Source organism: Polychytrium aggregatum (genome assembly GCF_025602895.1).
Source record: "Polychytrium aggregatum strain JEL109 chromosome Unknown BJ171scaffold_22, whole genome shotgun sequence".
Taxonomy (NCBI): domain Eukaryota; kingdom Fungi; phylum Chytridiomycota; class Chytridiomycetes; order Polychytriales; genus Polychytrium; species Polychytrium aggregatum.
In genome coordinates, this window is record NW_026516224.1 from 29006 (window position 1) to 43810 (window position 14805).

At 58.3% G+C, this 14805-nt stretch overlaps 3 protein-coding genes across 3 annotated transcripts; 2 read left to right on the plus strand and 1 right to left on the minus strand.

The window, feature by feature from the left end:
* Positions 1–5191: 5191 nt before the first annotated feature.
* On the plus strand, positions 5192–7145 carry BJ171DRAFT_475463 (uncharacterized protein; the record flags this gene model as incomplete). Its single annotated transcript, XM_053108783.1, has 4 exons — positions 5192–5324; positions 5429–5495; positions 5788–5885; positions 6160–7145. The coding sequence occupies 4 exons, from the start codon at positions 5192–5194 to the stop codon at positions 7143–7145; spliced, it is 1284 nt and encodes a 427-aa protein (XP_052965835.1).
* Positions 7146–7586: 441 nt separating this feature from the next.
* BJ171DRAFT_507856 (uncharacterized protein) lies at positions 7587–9510 on the plus strand. Its single transcript, XM_053111253.1, has 4 exons — positions 7587–7906; positions 8015–8081; positions 8183–8280; positions 8366–9510. The coding sequence occupies exons 1-4, from the start codon at positions 7690–7692 to the stop codon at positions 9277–9279; spliced, it is 1296 nt and encodes a 431-aa protein (XP_052965836.1). The 5' UTR covers positions 7587–7689; the 3' UTR covers positions 9280–9510.
* BJ171DRAFT_507857 (tubulin-tyrosine ligase family-domain-containing protein) lies at positions 9511–13042 on the minus strand. The gene is made up of 8 exons (XM_053111254.1): positions 12822–13042; positions 12246–12588; positions 11913–12047; positions 11310–11526; positions 10914–10952; positions 10560–10673; positions 10223–10329; positions 9511–9955 (listed from the first exon to the last, which is right to left on the minus strand). The coding sequence occupies exons 1-8, from the start codon at positions 12963–12965 to the stop codon at positions 9870–9872; spliced, it is 1185 nt and encodes a 394-aa protein (XP_052965837.1). The 5' UTR covers positions 12966–13042; the 3' UTR covers positions 9511–9869.
* Between the last annotated feature and the right edge of the window lie 1763 nt (positions 13043–14805).

Consider the following 14805-nt stretch of genomic DNA (forward strand, 5'->3'; position numbering starts at 1 on the left):
GGCACGCCCTTGCTGGTGTCCCACTCTTTGCAGTAGTCCTTGCCGAGTTGGATGTAGTCGCCGGACTTGATCTCAACGTCGCCGCTCTTTTGGCCGACATCGCTGATGCGAGTTCCGTTGTGGAAAGTGCCGGCGTTGCTGCCCATGTCGCGAATAAAGACCTATCGATATTGCAGATATCATATCAACAGCACACGCCAATGCCCCCCGTATTTGGGTTTTGTTTGGTTGTTTTTACCGGGGAGATAGAGTGAGGAAGTTGTGTTTCCGATGCGATGTCCGGTTGGTTGTGTTTCGCGATGTATTATCCGGGATCGGTTGTTTCGGTGCACGTTGGCGGTTCGTTGCGAGCGGGTTGTTGTCCAGATAGGGCGATTGGGAGAGTTGATTCCGCGCATCGTGATTGCGATAAAAGATACACAGCTCTGTCAGGATCCAGGCACTCCTACACGCCTGCACATGTGTGGTTTGAATAGTCAACACTCGCCCGCATATGCCCTCCCCCAGCCAACCATACATGAGAGCGCCGCAGGCAAGGGTTCGACAGAAACTCGACTTTACCCTTCCGTCCTTTTCCCAGATCTGCAAATGGACCCGGGACACGACCTGCGACTTGAACACTTTGAAGTATTGCGAGTTGTTGGCGTTGTGTCGGCCGAGGGTGAAGCAAGTCGTAAGAACCAGATGGCAGAGCTCAAATGTGTTGTTGAGGGGCAGCAGGATGATCTGCGGGGAATCTGCGACCAGGTCGTCGTTCGAGCTGAAGATCGACAAGAGCGAGGAGCTGGAGTGCAGCTTTCCAATGGGGTCGTTGGTAACCTTGCTGGTGAACGGGTTGGGTCTCATTATTGTGCTCGCAATCGAAGATTCGTGGGCGTGGCGGTGTGGAAGTGTTGCCGAGTTGGGTTCGTCAGGGGACTCGGAGTCGCTGTCTTTGTCGCCCTGGTTGCGCTCGGACATGTATATACCCGCAGATGCATCCCCGCGATCAGGCATGAAGAAATCTCTGGGCTTTATCGCGGCTCCGAGGCCTACTGTTTCGACGCCGGGTGGGTGCGATGCTTCATTGCCTGGTCGAGCTCCCGGGATTTGTTTCAGAGAGAGCTGCTGTTGCTCCGACCGGTCACTCGTGCCAACACCTGGGTCGTCCTTTGCGTTGCTAGACACATCTCCAAGCGTCGCTACCGTGGACCGGATTCCAAACTCCAGAGTGCCTGACTCAATACGGACGTCGGCTAGTCTTGCATCGGCAGGTTTCGAAGGGATCTCTTGGTTCGGTAGTAGCACGACGGTCTCCTTCAAAGCTGATTTGGCCTGATTTTTGATTTCAGCTATGTCGGTAATCGGTCCAAGCGCCACAGCGACTTTTGGTTCAATTGGACGCATACAGCCGTCACGACGCCGAAAGTGAGTTGGCTACATACCGATGCCGATCCAGCCCCTGATCCAGCCCCCGAACCAGCCCCCTGATCCAGCCCCATACTCCCACGACTGGCTGCGATTTACATAGCGAGACACTCGCCAGCACATACCTTCGCTGCCACTGCGGGCTTTGCGAGTCACATGGGATTGCTCTAGGTCCTCGGTTGACTTTTGATCTTCATTTGAATCGGCGCCGTGTATCCCTTGGCTTGCTGCCGATGCACTCTTCATGATGCCCTGCGCTTTAAATCCAGCGGATGACTGGCTTTCCTTGTCTCTGGCACGAGCACTAGCACTAGCACTGGTGCTGCCTTCGGATGGCTCTCGGCTCTCGGCCCGTCGCTTTGGCGTCACCGGCCGAGGAATCGTGGCGCTTATCTTGGCACTCTTCATTTCAAACATCTGGGCTGCATTCTTGACCGATAACTGCCCACCAAGCCCGATTGCTACATTCTCTCCGTCAGATGTGAGAGCCTCTGAGGCGTTGGGGCTGGTGTTTTTGTCTTGGTCTTCCGTCGGTCCGTGCGACTCGACTGAGCGGATGGCCTTGTTTGATGTGGCCTCCCGCTCCTTGGCCATGTACAAATGTATTTGCTCATCAGGTAGCTGCCGAAGCTTGGAGGGCTTGATGTTGCCTTCGGTGGTGGTATTCGGTAAGACATTGGATGATGCTTTGCCCGCTGGCTTGGTTGCACTAGTGGGATTGAATGGACTTCGGAGCCCGCTGGTTTCGGCTGGCGCATCCTTGTGCTGAGCGATCGTGCCCTTGGGTGGACTCTCGCCACTTGTCTCGACTTTGCCAGGCTCGATATGCGAAAGCAAGTGATGTGCCAACGCAACGTACTCGTTGAGGACATCGTCTCTGCCCAGCGACTCCTGTTGGCTTTGTGAGCCGGAATTCAGTCGTGACCGCATTGCGACATCGTGCTTGGATGCGTCGGAATGGGAATCCGTCGGAGGTGTTTCCAGACCGGCGAGACGATACAAACTGCTCATCGATCCAACCCCATGCACCACTGGCATATCGCTGATCTGAGCCGGAACGATCGACTCTTGGCTTGGCCGCTCGGTTCCAACTGAATGACCGCTGGACGCTGGCGCTGGCGCTGCCGACCGGCGCGGAGAACCGACCTGGCGCCTGAGACCATCGGCGACAGCTCGGTTGTCTTCAGCTCGAGACGCCGCGCTGCTATCCAAGTTGAGCGACGTCTCGCTGTGGGCCTCCTGCGAAACAGCCAAAAGCAATTGGCAATTAGGGAGGGCCTGATCTGTCATTTCCGAAATGCCGCTGGGTTTCTTGGGAAATCATTGCAAGGATAAGCAAGGGAGGCCTGCGGGCGATCCGGAAAGTCACTCGATGGGCGGTGGACTCGGCAGGCACCCAACGTACCTTGGACGGTGAAAGTCGCTCAAAGTCACCTGTGACATTTGTTGCGGACCGCGGCATAGCGACCTTTTGCTTGAGCTCGTGATGAAAGAGTTGCTGGATATGCTGCAGCTGTTCGTGAAAGTCGTGATGGGTGTGTTCGTGCCTTGTCGGGTCCGGGGTGACCGGGCTAGGTGTCGACGGTGGAACGAGCCGGTTGCCGTGGGAGCCAACGACGTCCGTCGAGTCTGCAGCAAGATGCGGAGTCGATTCAAAGTGTGCCTCGATGCTAATGTTGTGCGTGGGCGAGGAAGCCTTGGATTCGGAAAGTAGACTCTCGATGCTCTTGGCCTTGCCCAGCTCTCCCTCCCCTTTGGCCGGCGGGTTCTTGGAGAGCTTGCGCTGTGCCTGCTCCGAGTCCTCCACCTTGGAAGTGCGCGAATAGAACGACGAGAACAGCGCCCGGGCCATGTCGACCGAGTCGAGCTTCTCCTTGGATCCCCTGCTACTGTCGAGCTTTTCCTTGGAGCCCTTGCTGTTGTCGAGCTTTTCCTTGGAGCCTTTACTACTTTCGCGCTTCTCCTTGAGCTTACTACTGGAGCCTTCGACTTTGTCCCTGGGCTTGGGCTCGTCTTTGCTCCGGATGCTCCTGGGTGAAGACTTTTCCGACCCCGAGGCAGAGTGGCCCTTCTTATCCCAGAACCACGGGAGATGGTGCGACTTGGACTCGGTCTCGCTGGCAGAGGACTTGAGGACGTGCTCTTGCACGAGCTGGGCGGCCTTGCTGTCCTTTTGCTTCATCTGTTCTTGGAACTGCTTGATCGGAACCAGCTCAACGCCGCTGGCGAGGAACTTTGGCGAGGCCTGCGCCAGCGGTGGATGGGGCTTCACTGGCTGTTCTGGGGGAGCTGGAAGATTGACGCTCCTGAGAAACACCGACCCAGGACTCTGCAGTATGGGCGACTCGACCACGGGCCCGTCGGGGTCTGTGGGCTCCCACCACTCGTTTTGCGGCCACCGCTGGTCGAGATCGGCGGCGCTGCCGACAAGGCTCTCGGAATCCATATCGATGTCGACGCCGTCGTCGTCGTCGTCGTCGGGCACCGGGACCCCGCTCAAGATGCGCGAAATAGACTCCATCGTGACGGTGCCGTCGTCCTCCATGACCGAGGACATGGCCTCGACCTTTCTCGCCTTGTCGAGGTAGTTGGTGACCGAGACTCGCACAACCGTGAGGATTTTGAGGGTGTTGAAAGGGAAGTTGACCTCATGGCTCCGGAGGTCGGTGCAGCCCGTGACGACGTCGGCAATGATGTCGCTGAGAGTCTCGACAAAAGGGTTGATGTCGGTCTGGAAACCGCCTATCTGCTCCTCGAGCTGAAAGCACTCTTCTTGGATAGTGGCCCATTGCTCCGCCAGGGTGGTGCCGGCGTGTGGATGCCGATAGGCCGTTCCCACGTTCACCAGCCGTGTCGAGCCCGCCGACTGGCCCGCGTGGATGCGGCAAATGTCCTGAAAAATCTGAACCAGAACCTGAGCGTCCTGGGCGATCCTGTCGGGCAGCGAGCCCGCAGGGCCGGCCAGAGGCGGCGGCGGACGGAACATGCTCGGCAGCGAAAAGCAGCAAGCTTGGGCCTTGGAGATGTGAATCGATGCTTGCGCGGTACTGGAAGAGACGGCCTTCTTGGCAAAGTCAAGGTTGCGGGCGGCTCAGCCATAGTGTTAAGCGAGTACCCAATCACCGCTGCTGACGACATTCATTGTTTTGTTTGGCAAAGATGCCGGCCAGGCCACCGCACCCAACGAACGACCATCGGAAGCTGATTGCATCGGTTGCAACAACAGCGGCAACAACAGCGGCAACAACAGCGGCAACGCAGTCAGCCCTGCTCACATCGTGCCCCAGCTTGCGCGACTGAGATGGCCAATGAACGACCGCTGGTTGGCCGGATCAAGGCTATCAAGTGTCAAGCACATCCGTCTGGTGAGGGAGGCATATTGGGACATCCCAGCAGGGCCCTGAACGCATTCGGATGAATAGTGGCCCAGGCCAGACATGCCAGTCGGCATCAGACAGACACTAGCGAGGCGAGCCCGTCGCATGCAGTTGACTGTTTGTCGACTGTTTGTCGACTGTTTGTCGGCGGTGGAAGGTGGCCCAAGAAGGTTTTGGAGCGACACCGGGCTTGTAGTGTGTTTGGACATGAACCCAGACCAAGGCAAATATTTCCGCTGGCATGGTCGAAGCGACCGAGTCGACTTTTCGCTGGAGATGGCGCAGAATATTCCGGCAGACAGCACAGGGGGTCTTTAAGGACCGGGAGTCGCCCATCGAGGAGCCCCATCATCAGCACCTCCAACCAGGCATCCTCGCTTCGTGAACCACTCGATCCTCAAGAAACCATGCTCCTTCTGGCACCCGCTGTCCTCACCCTCCTCGGTGCTGCCACGGCGACAAGACTCCCGCATCAAGCCAGCAACTCCCATGGCTTGGCCAAGCGTGCCACCCTCCAGATTCCTCCTCCGATGCCTGCTCGTGAGTTGTGCGGGAGATGTCGCTGTTCCTCGGGATGTCTCACCATCGCATCTGATCCACCTCGCTGTTGTCTCATCGCATCCGATCTGCATCCAATCGACCAGAGTGGCCCTCGATCGACCAGACCAACTTCATCACCGGCAATCTGCTGACCGATCCTCTTGTGCAAGAGTGAGTCGCTGTCGCTGTGCTGTCTCGCAGCAGTGTGCCAATGCGGTGTGGTGCGGTGCGGTGTGGTGCGGTGCGGTGTGGTGTGAGTGCGGGTGATCTGGTGTGGGAAACATGACATGATGTGATCTGGTAGTGATGCGGTGACTTGCATGCCGTCACCCTGTATCCCACACCCATCTCTGTTCTCCTGTTCCGTCATTTGGTTCTCTCTCCATCGGGCCGATTCGAGTTGCTAACCGGACTGTGATCGATGCGATTGCGATTGCGATCGGGCCTGGCTGTGGTCGGTCAGTGCCCTTGCCTATGTTCAGTCGGTGGTTCCAGCCTCGCTGTTGAACATCCCTCCGTCAACCTTCGTCAGCGGAGCCACAGTGAAGTACAACTCAGATGGTACGGAGTGAGACTGTGGCGAGTGGGCTGTGGGTTGATCGCTTCCAGCAGGCAGCAACGGACTGGGCCTGGGTCGGCCATGGCCGGCCAGGCTTCCCGGCACGCTCTCGATGTCGGCTCTGACTGGTATCAGCCATGATCGACCATGATTGACTTTGCCCGAGTGTGCCCGAGTGTGTTTGATCATGATGTTGCCACACCGCGATGCTCACACCACCATTCCCACACTATTGCTCCATCGCACCGACACCACCACACCGACACTCTCGCACAGTCAATGCCAACTGCTACTGGCCATACAACCTCTGTGTCCGCACTGCCGCTGGAAACGGCTATCAGGCCGATGTCTACACCTGCCCTCAACCCGGCACCTGGGGAATCTCCTTTGACGACGGACCCACTGTCGATCCCGTCACCCACGACGACTCGGCCGCCATCCGTGCCCAGCTCGACAAGATGAACATCAAGGGAACCTTCTTTGTGGTTGGATCGAACGTCATCCAGAACCCCCAGATTGTCCTGGACGAGTACAACGACGGCCACCAGATCGGCGTCCACACCTGGACACATCATCCGCTCACAGCTTGCACCAACGAGCAGATCGTTGCCGAGATCAAGTACGCCGAAGCAGCCATCTACAACGCCACCGGACAGGTTCCGAACTTTTTCCGTCCTCCCTATGGCGACATTGACGACCGAGTGCGTGCCATTGCAAACGCTCTTGGATATACCGTCACTATTTGGAGTCAAGACGATCTTGCGGCCGACCAAGACACCACCAGTGCTGCGATCGGCCAGAGTTTGATCAACAGCGCCACTTCAACCTGGTTCTCCAACTCGTCTGCCAGCTTTGTGTCGCTCAGCCACGACATCACACCGTTCACCAGCAGCGTCATCCTCGGGATTCTTCAGTATGTCGACGCCAACCGTGCAAGCATCAAGCTGGACATTGAGCCCGTTGGCACCTGCGTGAACAAACCTTGGTTTCGCTCCGGGGCCGGAGGGAGTCCAGGCGGCACCAACACCGGCCGCACCAGCAGCCCAACCACCGCGGGGCTGCCGTATTTCGCTTCGACACAGGCCGCTCCGGTCGTAACGACAACAGGCAGCAGCCCGGCGGCTCCGCCGACGTATCCAACCGCACTGGCGCTCGCTCCTAAATCGGCCTCCCATGCACCGACACGGCTTCTCGAACCTGGGCATGCGTCGTCGATTCTTCTGCTCGGTCTTTCGCTGGGGCTTGTGATCTGCTGGCTGTGAGTACCTCGTTCCCGTGGCAAGGCCGGCGTGGGGCTGTGTTTACCCATCCAGCCGAACAGACAGGGCCGCCGTTGTCTCCACTCGGTGGCGGGCCCTTTGTCGAATGACTGAGGATGTGCAGCGGACAAGCGGACACAAACCTTGCCGCGACTGGGCTCCAAACGGAGGCCGGCGGATGATGGCGCCTTGTGCGGCGATGGCCATCTTAAGGGTGTCCGCGGGACGCAAACTCGACGCCGCCACTGTCCCAGGCGCGTTGCGGGCTTCGGGGGGCTGTGTCGTTGTCTCTTTGTGCTCCTGCCATCCAATAAAACCCTCTGGGCATCAACAAACAGCAAATCGCCGTCCACGGCCGCGGACAGGCGCAGACAACGGTCATACGCGCCTCCACCACGTATAAAGCCGACGGCTTTGGCGCAGGTCCTTTCCCACCATCGCTCGCTCGTTCGTTCGCTCCATCGTCCTTTGGGCCCCAAGTCGCCTCATCCGTTGTTTCCCAAGCCCCGTCTTTAGCTGCTCCCCGTTCACAGGTTCATCAACAAAAATGCGTTCCCTCACCATCCTCTGCCTCCTCGGCGCCACCCAGACTGCCTACGGCATCGGTATCGATCTCAGCCAGATCTACAAGAACGGCTTCAGGGTGTTTGCTGCCGATGCCAACCCCACAAGCAGCGCCGTGTCCCCTGTTACCACCTCGGCTGCCCCCGCTCCTGCGTCCACTGGCCGCCCTGCTCTGCAGCTCCCTCCCCCGATGCCCAAGAGTAAGCCAGCACCCGCTGTCCTGCTCTGCTGCCCATCCTGTAGTTGTGGGCCTGGTGTGGCATCTGTTTGGCCTGCTGACTCGAGCTGACCCTCGTTTGTTACTGCAGAGTGGCCCTCGGTTGACCAGACCAACTTCATCACCGGTGATCTCCTCAAGGATCCCCTCGTGCAAGAGTGAGTCACTCGCTTGTCGCGTTTACACACGTCTACTAGTCCACGTTGCCAATCGAGATGGTCACAATCAGATTTCTAACCCCTGTGCTGTGATCTACCAGTGCCCTCGCCTATGTCCAATCTGTCGTTCCCGCCTCGCTGTTGAGCATTGCACCTTCGACCTACGTCAGTGGATCGACTGTCAAGTACACTGCTGATGGTAAGCAGGGCCACTGTCCACTGAATCGGCCTTGGCTGCTAAGAATCGGCATCCCGAACTAACTTGCTCGTCCTTCTGCTCACAGCCAACGCCAATTGCTACTGGCCCAGCAACCTCTGCGTTCGCGCTGCCGCTGGAAACGGCTATCAGGCCGATGTCTACACCTGCCCTCAGCCCGGCACCTGGGGAATCTCCTTTGACGACGGACCCACTGTCGATCCCGTCACCCACGACGACTCGGCCGCCATCCGTGCCCAGCTCGACAAGATGAACATCAAGGGAACCTTCTTTGTGGTTGGATCGAACGTCATCCAGAACCCCCAGATTGTCCTGGACGAGTACAACGACGGCCACCAGATCGGCGTCCACACCTGGACACACCATCCCCTTACCTCGTGCACCAACGAGCAGATCGTCGCCGAGCTCAAGTATGCCGAGGCCATCGTCTACAACGCCACCGGACAGATCCCTTACTTCTTCCGTCCTCCCTATGGCGACATTGACGACCGAGTGCGTGCCATTGCAAACGCTCTTGGCTACAGCGTCACCATCTGGGACAAGGATGATCTTGCCGCCGATCAAACCACTACCTCTGTCTCCGTCGCCAACAAGCTCATCAACACTGCCACCTCGACCTGGTTCACCAACTACACGGCCGGTTTCATTTCCCTCAGCCACGACATCGACCCCTTCACCAGCGGCGTCATCCTCAGTATTCTCCAGTATGTCGACGCCAACCGTGCCACCATCAAGCTGAACATTGAACCCGTTGGCACCTGCGTGAACAAGCCTTGGTTCCGCCCTCTCAAGAACGCTACCGCGACTACGACTACCTCTGCTTCGGCTTCGTCGACCGCCGCTGCCTCCGCTTCTTCCTCTCCCTCTCCCACTAATGGCTCCAACCTTGTCTCTGGCTCCGCCTCGACCTTCAAGGGTCTTGGTCTCCAGCTCGTCTCGGCTGCCGCTGCTCTGGCTTTTGGTGTCGCTATGAACTTCTAGACTCATTACCCCGACAAATCCCCCCTACCTTCTAATGTGCACTCATCGTTCATCCATCGTATTTATTCCTACCCAGCTATAAAACAAGTTGTGGTACTCCGCTTTTTATTTTTCTCGTCCCCTCACCCCAATTTTCTTCACACCGACCTAACTTGATTTGTGCATGACAAATAAGACTCTATTCTGGACAATGAATAAACGCAGCTTTGACTGCAGCAATGCTTCACGACACTTGATTGCGCACGGATGTTATCGACCTCGGTGATGGGTGCTGGCCCAGAAACCTGACGGGGGGCGGCGGCGCTTGGTGGGTGGGCGAGAGTGGGGAGATGAGCAATTTTTTGGAGCGAAGAGGCAAGGCGTTTGTGCGATCCCGATGGCGTTTCAAGAACCCCCACCCCAACGCCCCTCTCGCCTCCATGCGAGGGATACTTGGCCAACGCCGAGCTCAGGCCAGCGGATCGTCCTCCCACAACGAGTCTCAAGGAAGCCAGCGGCGCGGTTGAAACAATTGAAAATTGGTGTCGAGACGGATCACACCATCGTGCCCAACGATCCACCACCACCAGGATGGCGACGACGGGTGGGGCTCAATTCGGGACGGTGGGACCCGATCCCGCCCCACCACCGAGCCGCTTCTTGATGCGCGGAGCACGCTTGATTGGGTGATAGCATCCTGGAGCGAGAGCAAGCCGGTGAGAGAGTGGGAGTGAGAGTGGGAGTGAGAGTGGGAGTGGATGTGAGAGTGGGAGTGGGAGAGCGATTCCGTGGAGAGAGTCGTGGCCATGAATGTGGATGTGTTCATGGATACCCATGGGGCCCGTCGCGGATGCATGTCACATCATCGACCGTCCGTCACTGGATCGGTCTGCCTCGTCATGGCCGCTGCCATCGCAGCTCGCTCTGCAACACCACAACCACCACAACCACCACACGCACGCACCGAGATAGGAGGCATAGCTGCTGGTGCGCTCGTGCTTGACAGGTCCGTCGTTGTAAACCAGATCAAAGCCGCCAACACGGGTCCTGAGCTTCTTGTCATTGGTGTATCTGTGGTGCGGATGGTGCGGATGGTGCGGGATGATCAGTCGTGGTGGTGCGGGATGATCAGCCGTGGTGGTGCGGGATGATCAGCCGTGGTGGTGGTGGCGGTGGGAACCGCACTCGGCCCCAGCTCATCATGCCTCTGCCTGGCCCAGCCGCCACCGCTGCTCGACATTGGCGGCTGGGTCAACAGACACCTCCGGCACAGGCGCCATGTGCCGCCTGTCGTCGCTGACCTTTTCTCAAAGTCAATGACATCAAAGGCGTCGTTGAGCATTGCATACTTGAGGTCGTAGTCGAACTGGGTCTCGGCCGTGAGCGACGGCGACGCATTCACCTCGAGCAGCCATCTGCAGAGGGTGGGAGGATGTGCGTTGCACAGGCGAGTGGGTTGAGGCGGACATGGTATCGGCGGATGGTGTCGATGGTGTTGGTGATGTTAGTGATAGTGTCGGTGGTGTCGGTATGTTAGTGATGGTGTCGGTATGTTAGTGATCGTGTCGGTGATGGATGATGGTCAGCAGGTGGTCGGCGAGTGGCGGGTCCGTGCGTGCAGTCAAAGTCGACCCAGGATCAGGCCCAACACATACGGTCTGAGGGCGTCGTCGATGAGGATGTCATATCCGTATCTGTGGATGCGGTGGGTGATGCGTGGTGAGCGGTGAGCGGATGTTGGGTTGGAGACAGATGGGGTGGTGTTGCGCGTGGTGATGGGATGGTGCAGGTGGTGGTGCAGGTGGTGGTGCAGGTGGTGGTGCAGGTGGTGGTGCAGGTGGTGGTGCAGGTGGTGGTGCAGGTGGTGATGGAATGGTGCAGGTTGCAGTTGGTGGTGATCATCACACCGACATGCACATCTGCGCCAATTTCCAGACGATCTTCAAGCAGCCCAGTCAGTCCTCATGCCCGCACCACCACCACCACCACAGCCACCAGCACCACCACAACCACCACAACCACCAGCACCAGCACCGCCGGCCGCTACTCACAGCTCAAAGCAGTGCTTGTCGTTGATCATGACCTTCTGGACACTCATCAGACTGCGCACAATCAGCGCCTCCATCTCGGTGAAGAGCTCGTTGATGGCGGCGGTGCCGTGCTTGCTGGTGAGATAGGTCTTGAGGTTGCGCAGGAGCCACTTGCAACCCTTGTCGCCATCGTAGTGCGGCGAGGTCTTTTGGATGGCGACGTTTGTGGCGTGGATGTCTGGGGTGAGAGTGTGAGAGTGTGGGAGTGTGAGAGTGTGAGAGTGTGAGAGTGTGAGAGTGTGAGAGTGTGAGAGTGTGAGAGTGTGAGAGTGTGAGAGTGTGAGAGTGTGAGAGTGTGAGAGTGTGAGAGTGTGAGAGTGTGAGAGTGTGAGAGTGTGAGAGTGTGAGAGTGTGAGAGTGTGAGAGTGTGAGAGTGTGAGAGTGGAGTGATGGAGGCGAGTCAATCGTGGGCGACATTGTGCAAGCTGTTGCACACAAAAGCCATGAAACAGATCGAGACGGACGACACACATCGAGATATACAGCACACATCAACACACGCCATGCATCAGGTCACAGCCGGGCAGCCGAGCAGCCCAGAGTCAGAGCCACAGCGCCACTCACAGAGGTTCGAAATGTCCTTTGAGTTCATCGAGAACTGGTAGTTGGAGAAGCGACAAAAGCCGTTGCGGTGGATGTACACCACCAAGGGATAGTACGATGTCACCAGCACATACACTCGGATGTCAAACTTTTTCCCTGTGGACAGCGACGCCTCAGTCAGTCGAGCACGACCGCCGTGCAGTGGTCGATTCGGATGGACCGGGCCATCCGACGACAAATGAGTAGCAGCAGCAGGAGTATCAACACCACATCAACACCACAATACCCCACAACATCAGCACCAGCACCACCAGCACCAGCACCACCAGCACCAGCACCACCCCTCGGCCTCACCTCCGATCAGATACGGGTTCTCAATGTACTTCTGCACAATGTAAGCCTCGGGTGCATCGCCGTCCGATCCACCCCGCACCCTCGGGTCCTTGCGCCACTGGCTGATCTGCGACATCTTGTTGATGAGGAAGATTCCCTTGCCCTGTGCCTTGCCGACGGGTTTCATGATCCACACCGATCCGGGGTTGCGCTTGAACTCTTCCTGGAACAGGGCGTGCTCCTGGGGAAGCACATAGGACGTGGTGATGAACTCGAACTTTGCAGCCTCGGTCTTTCCGTACTCTTTCTCCATGGTCTTGATCATCCGCTTGACGTTTTTGACCAGGAGGTCCTTCCGGGTGAGCTGAGGCGAGGTGGTCAGCGAGGCGGGTAGTCAGCGAGGCGGGTGGTCAGTGGACGATGGAGACACAGTCGACTGTGGGCGGCCAGTGTGGACCAACATGTGGTGGTTGTCGACGGCTTGCCAGAGTGGTGAGACTGGATGGATTGGATCATGGCTCCCACAACTGATCACTCACTCAGACACTCCCACACTCACCTCCGCTCACACTCACACTCACACTCACACTCACTCACCTCGTAGTGGTTGCGGTAGTGGTTGATCTTCTGGTGCTCTTGCAGATACACATGGTCAAAGGTCTCGTGTACCCAGTGCACATCTGCCCAGAAAAAGTCCCAGTCCATCTCAGAGTCGCCTTCGCGCCACGACCGATCCCGCATCACATCGTACACTGTGTTGCGGAGCGACGTCCGGAACTTGATCTGGATGGCTGCCGCTGGTGTGGCCGAGGCCGGGGCCGTCCCCGTGGCCGTGGGGGGAGGCACCGGTGTCGCTGCAGGGCCGCCTGTGGTCGGCACACCGTTGGTGGATGCAGCACCCATTGTCGCTGTCGCCGTCGTTGCTAATGTCGTTGCCAATGTCGAGCCGGTGATCGATGCCTGGCCGTTGGGCGATGGTGTCCCGTTGGTGGATGCCTCGCCTGCAACAGACGGCGGGTCGGCGACAGAGAGTGATGTCCGCATTGTCGTCCCGGCCACAGACGACGAGGTGGGAGGGACTGGTCCGGAGCGAGTGACTGGTCGAGGCGATCCGGCCATGGACGAAGGCGACCCAGTGCTTGACGACAACGATGACAGCGATGACAGCGATGACGGAAGCAGCGACAGCGGCAGCAGCGACGACGAGATCAGCGATGACGACAAGAGTGTCGACGGACCCTCCAGCAACAGCGACGACGATGGCGAGCCGAGACTGAGACTCGAGAGCGACATGAGGTTGGGCTGGTGCGGGTCACTGGCAGCGGCGAGGGGAGTTGTGGTGAGGGGAGTTGTGATGGGGGGAGTTGTGATGGGGAGAGTTGTGATGGGGAGAGTTGTGATGGGGAGAGTTGTGATGGGGAGAGTTGTGATGAGGGAAGCAACCACAGCTGGAGAGGAAATGGAGGCTGCTGCTTCGGCGAAGGTGGATGCCGTGGGAAGTGACACCGATGAGTTGGTGTTGGTGTTGGTGTTGGTGTTGGTGTTGGTGTTGGTGTTGGTGTTGGTGTTGGTGTTGGTGTTGGTGTTGGTGTTGGTGTTGGTGTTGGTGTTGGTGTTGGTGTTGGTGTTGGTGTTGGTGTTGGGAGTGATCCTGGTGGAGATTGCGCTGTCTGCTCCTGCACTGTCTGCTCCTGCACTGTCTGCTCCTGCACTGTCTGCTCCTGCACTGTCTGCTCCTGCGGTGCCTTGGGTGGCATTCTCGCCTCCATCCTCGATGGTCGTTGGATTCACTGGCGATCCAGCCACCGAGATCGGGGACGAGGCTGTCCTGATGCCAACCACAGACGACGGAATCAGAGGCGGAATCGGCTTTGCCGACATGGTGGCGGCCGGGGTCGGGCGACCGAAGGGCCTGGCCGAAGGAGGCGACTGAGACAGCGACTGGGACAGCGACTGAGACAGCGACTGGGAGCGGGAGTGCGAGCGAGACAGGGACCGGGACTGCGACAGCGAGCGGGAGTGTGGACGGGAGAGCGATGGGAGGATGGGAGGATGTGGCTGGAAAGCCGGAAGCATTGGGATGGACGGAGCTGGCTGCTGTGGTGGCTGTGACGGTCTCGGAGAGGGCTTGGATCCAGACTCGATACTGATGGCGTTTGGTGGGAATCGGCATGGATCGGAATCGCGGCAGCAATGTCGAGGACCGAGAGATCAGCATTGAGCATCGACCATCGACCATCGACCATCGACCATCGACCATCGACCATCGACCATCGACCATCGACCATCGACCATCGACCATCGACCATCGAGAGCCATGAGGGCGAGCCATATTCCGTGGTGCACATCGCATCACTCCATCGTATCGCCCACGTCCCATCACTCCAACCCCACCAGTCCTGCCCCATCATCCACATCCCATCACTCATGCTCACTTGCTCGAGCCCGACGCGGCGGCGGATGAGTTGCTCGTGCTGCTTGCATTGTTCGTGTTGTTCGTGTTGTTCATGTTGCTCATATTTCCCGCGTTGTTGGCTTGTCTGGTGTGGGCGATGCTGAGGGATACTTGCTGGTTGGTGGT

What these genes read in the sequence shown, in the direction of transcription:
- BJ171DRAFT_507856 (XM_053111253.1), top strand. Translation starts at nt 7,690, where the DNA reads ATGCGTTCCCTCACCATCCTCTGCCTCCTCGGCGCCACCCAGACTGCC. An exon ending in AAGGATCCCCTCGTGCAAGA is followed by an intron (nt 8,082 to 8,182) that starts GTGAGTCACTCG and finishes GTGATCTACCAG; the next exon opens with TGCCCTCGCCTATGTCCAAT. An exon ending in TGTCAAGTACACTGCTGATG is followed by an intron (nt 8,281 to 8,365) that starts GTAAGCAGGGCC and finishes TTCTGCTCACAG; the next exon opens with CCAACGCCAATTGCTACTGG.
- BJ171DRAFT_507857 (XM_053111254.1), bottom strand. Translation starts at nt 12,965, where the DNA reads ATGCGGGATCGGTCGTGGCGCGAAGGCGACTCTGAGATGGACTGGGAC. An exon ending in GAACCCGTATCTGATCGGAG is followed by an intron (nt 12,048 to 12,245) that starts GTGAGGCCGAGG and finishes CGCTGTCCACAG; the next exon opens with GGAAAAAGTTTGACATCCGA. An exon ending in ATCGACGACGCCCTCAGACC is followed by an intron (nt 10,674 to 10,913) that starts GTATGTGTTGGG and finishes CACCCTCTGCAG; the next exon opens with ATGGCTGCTCGAGGTGAATG.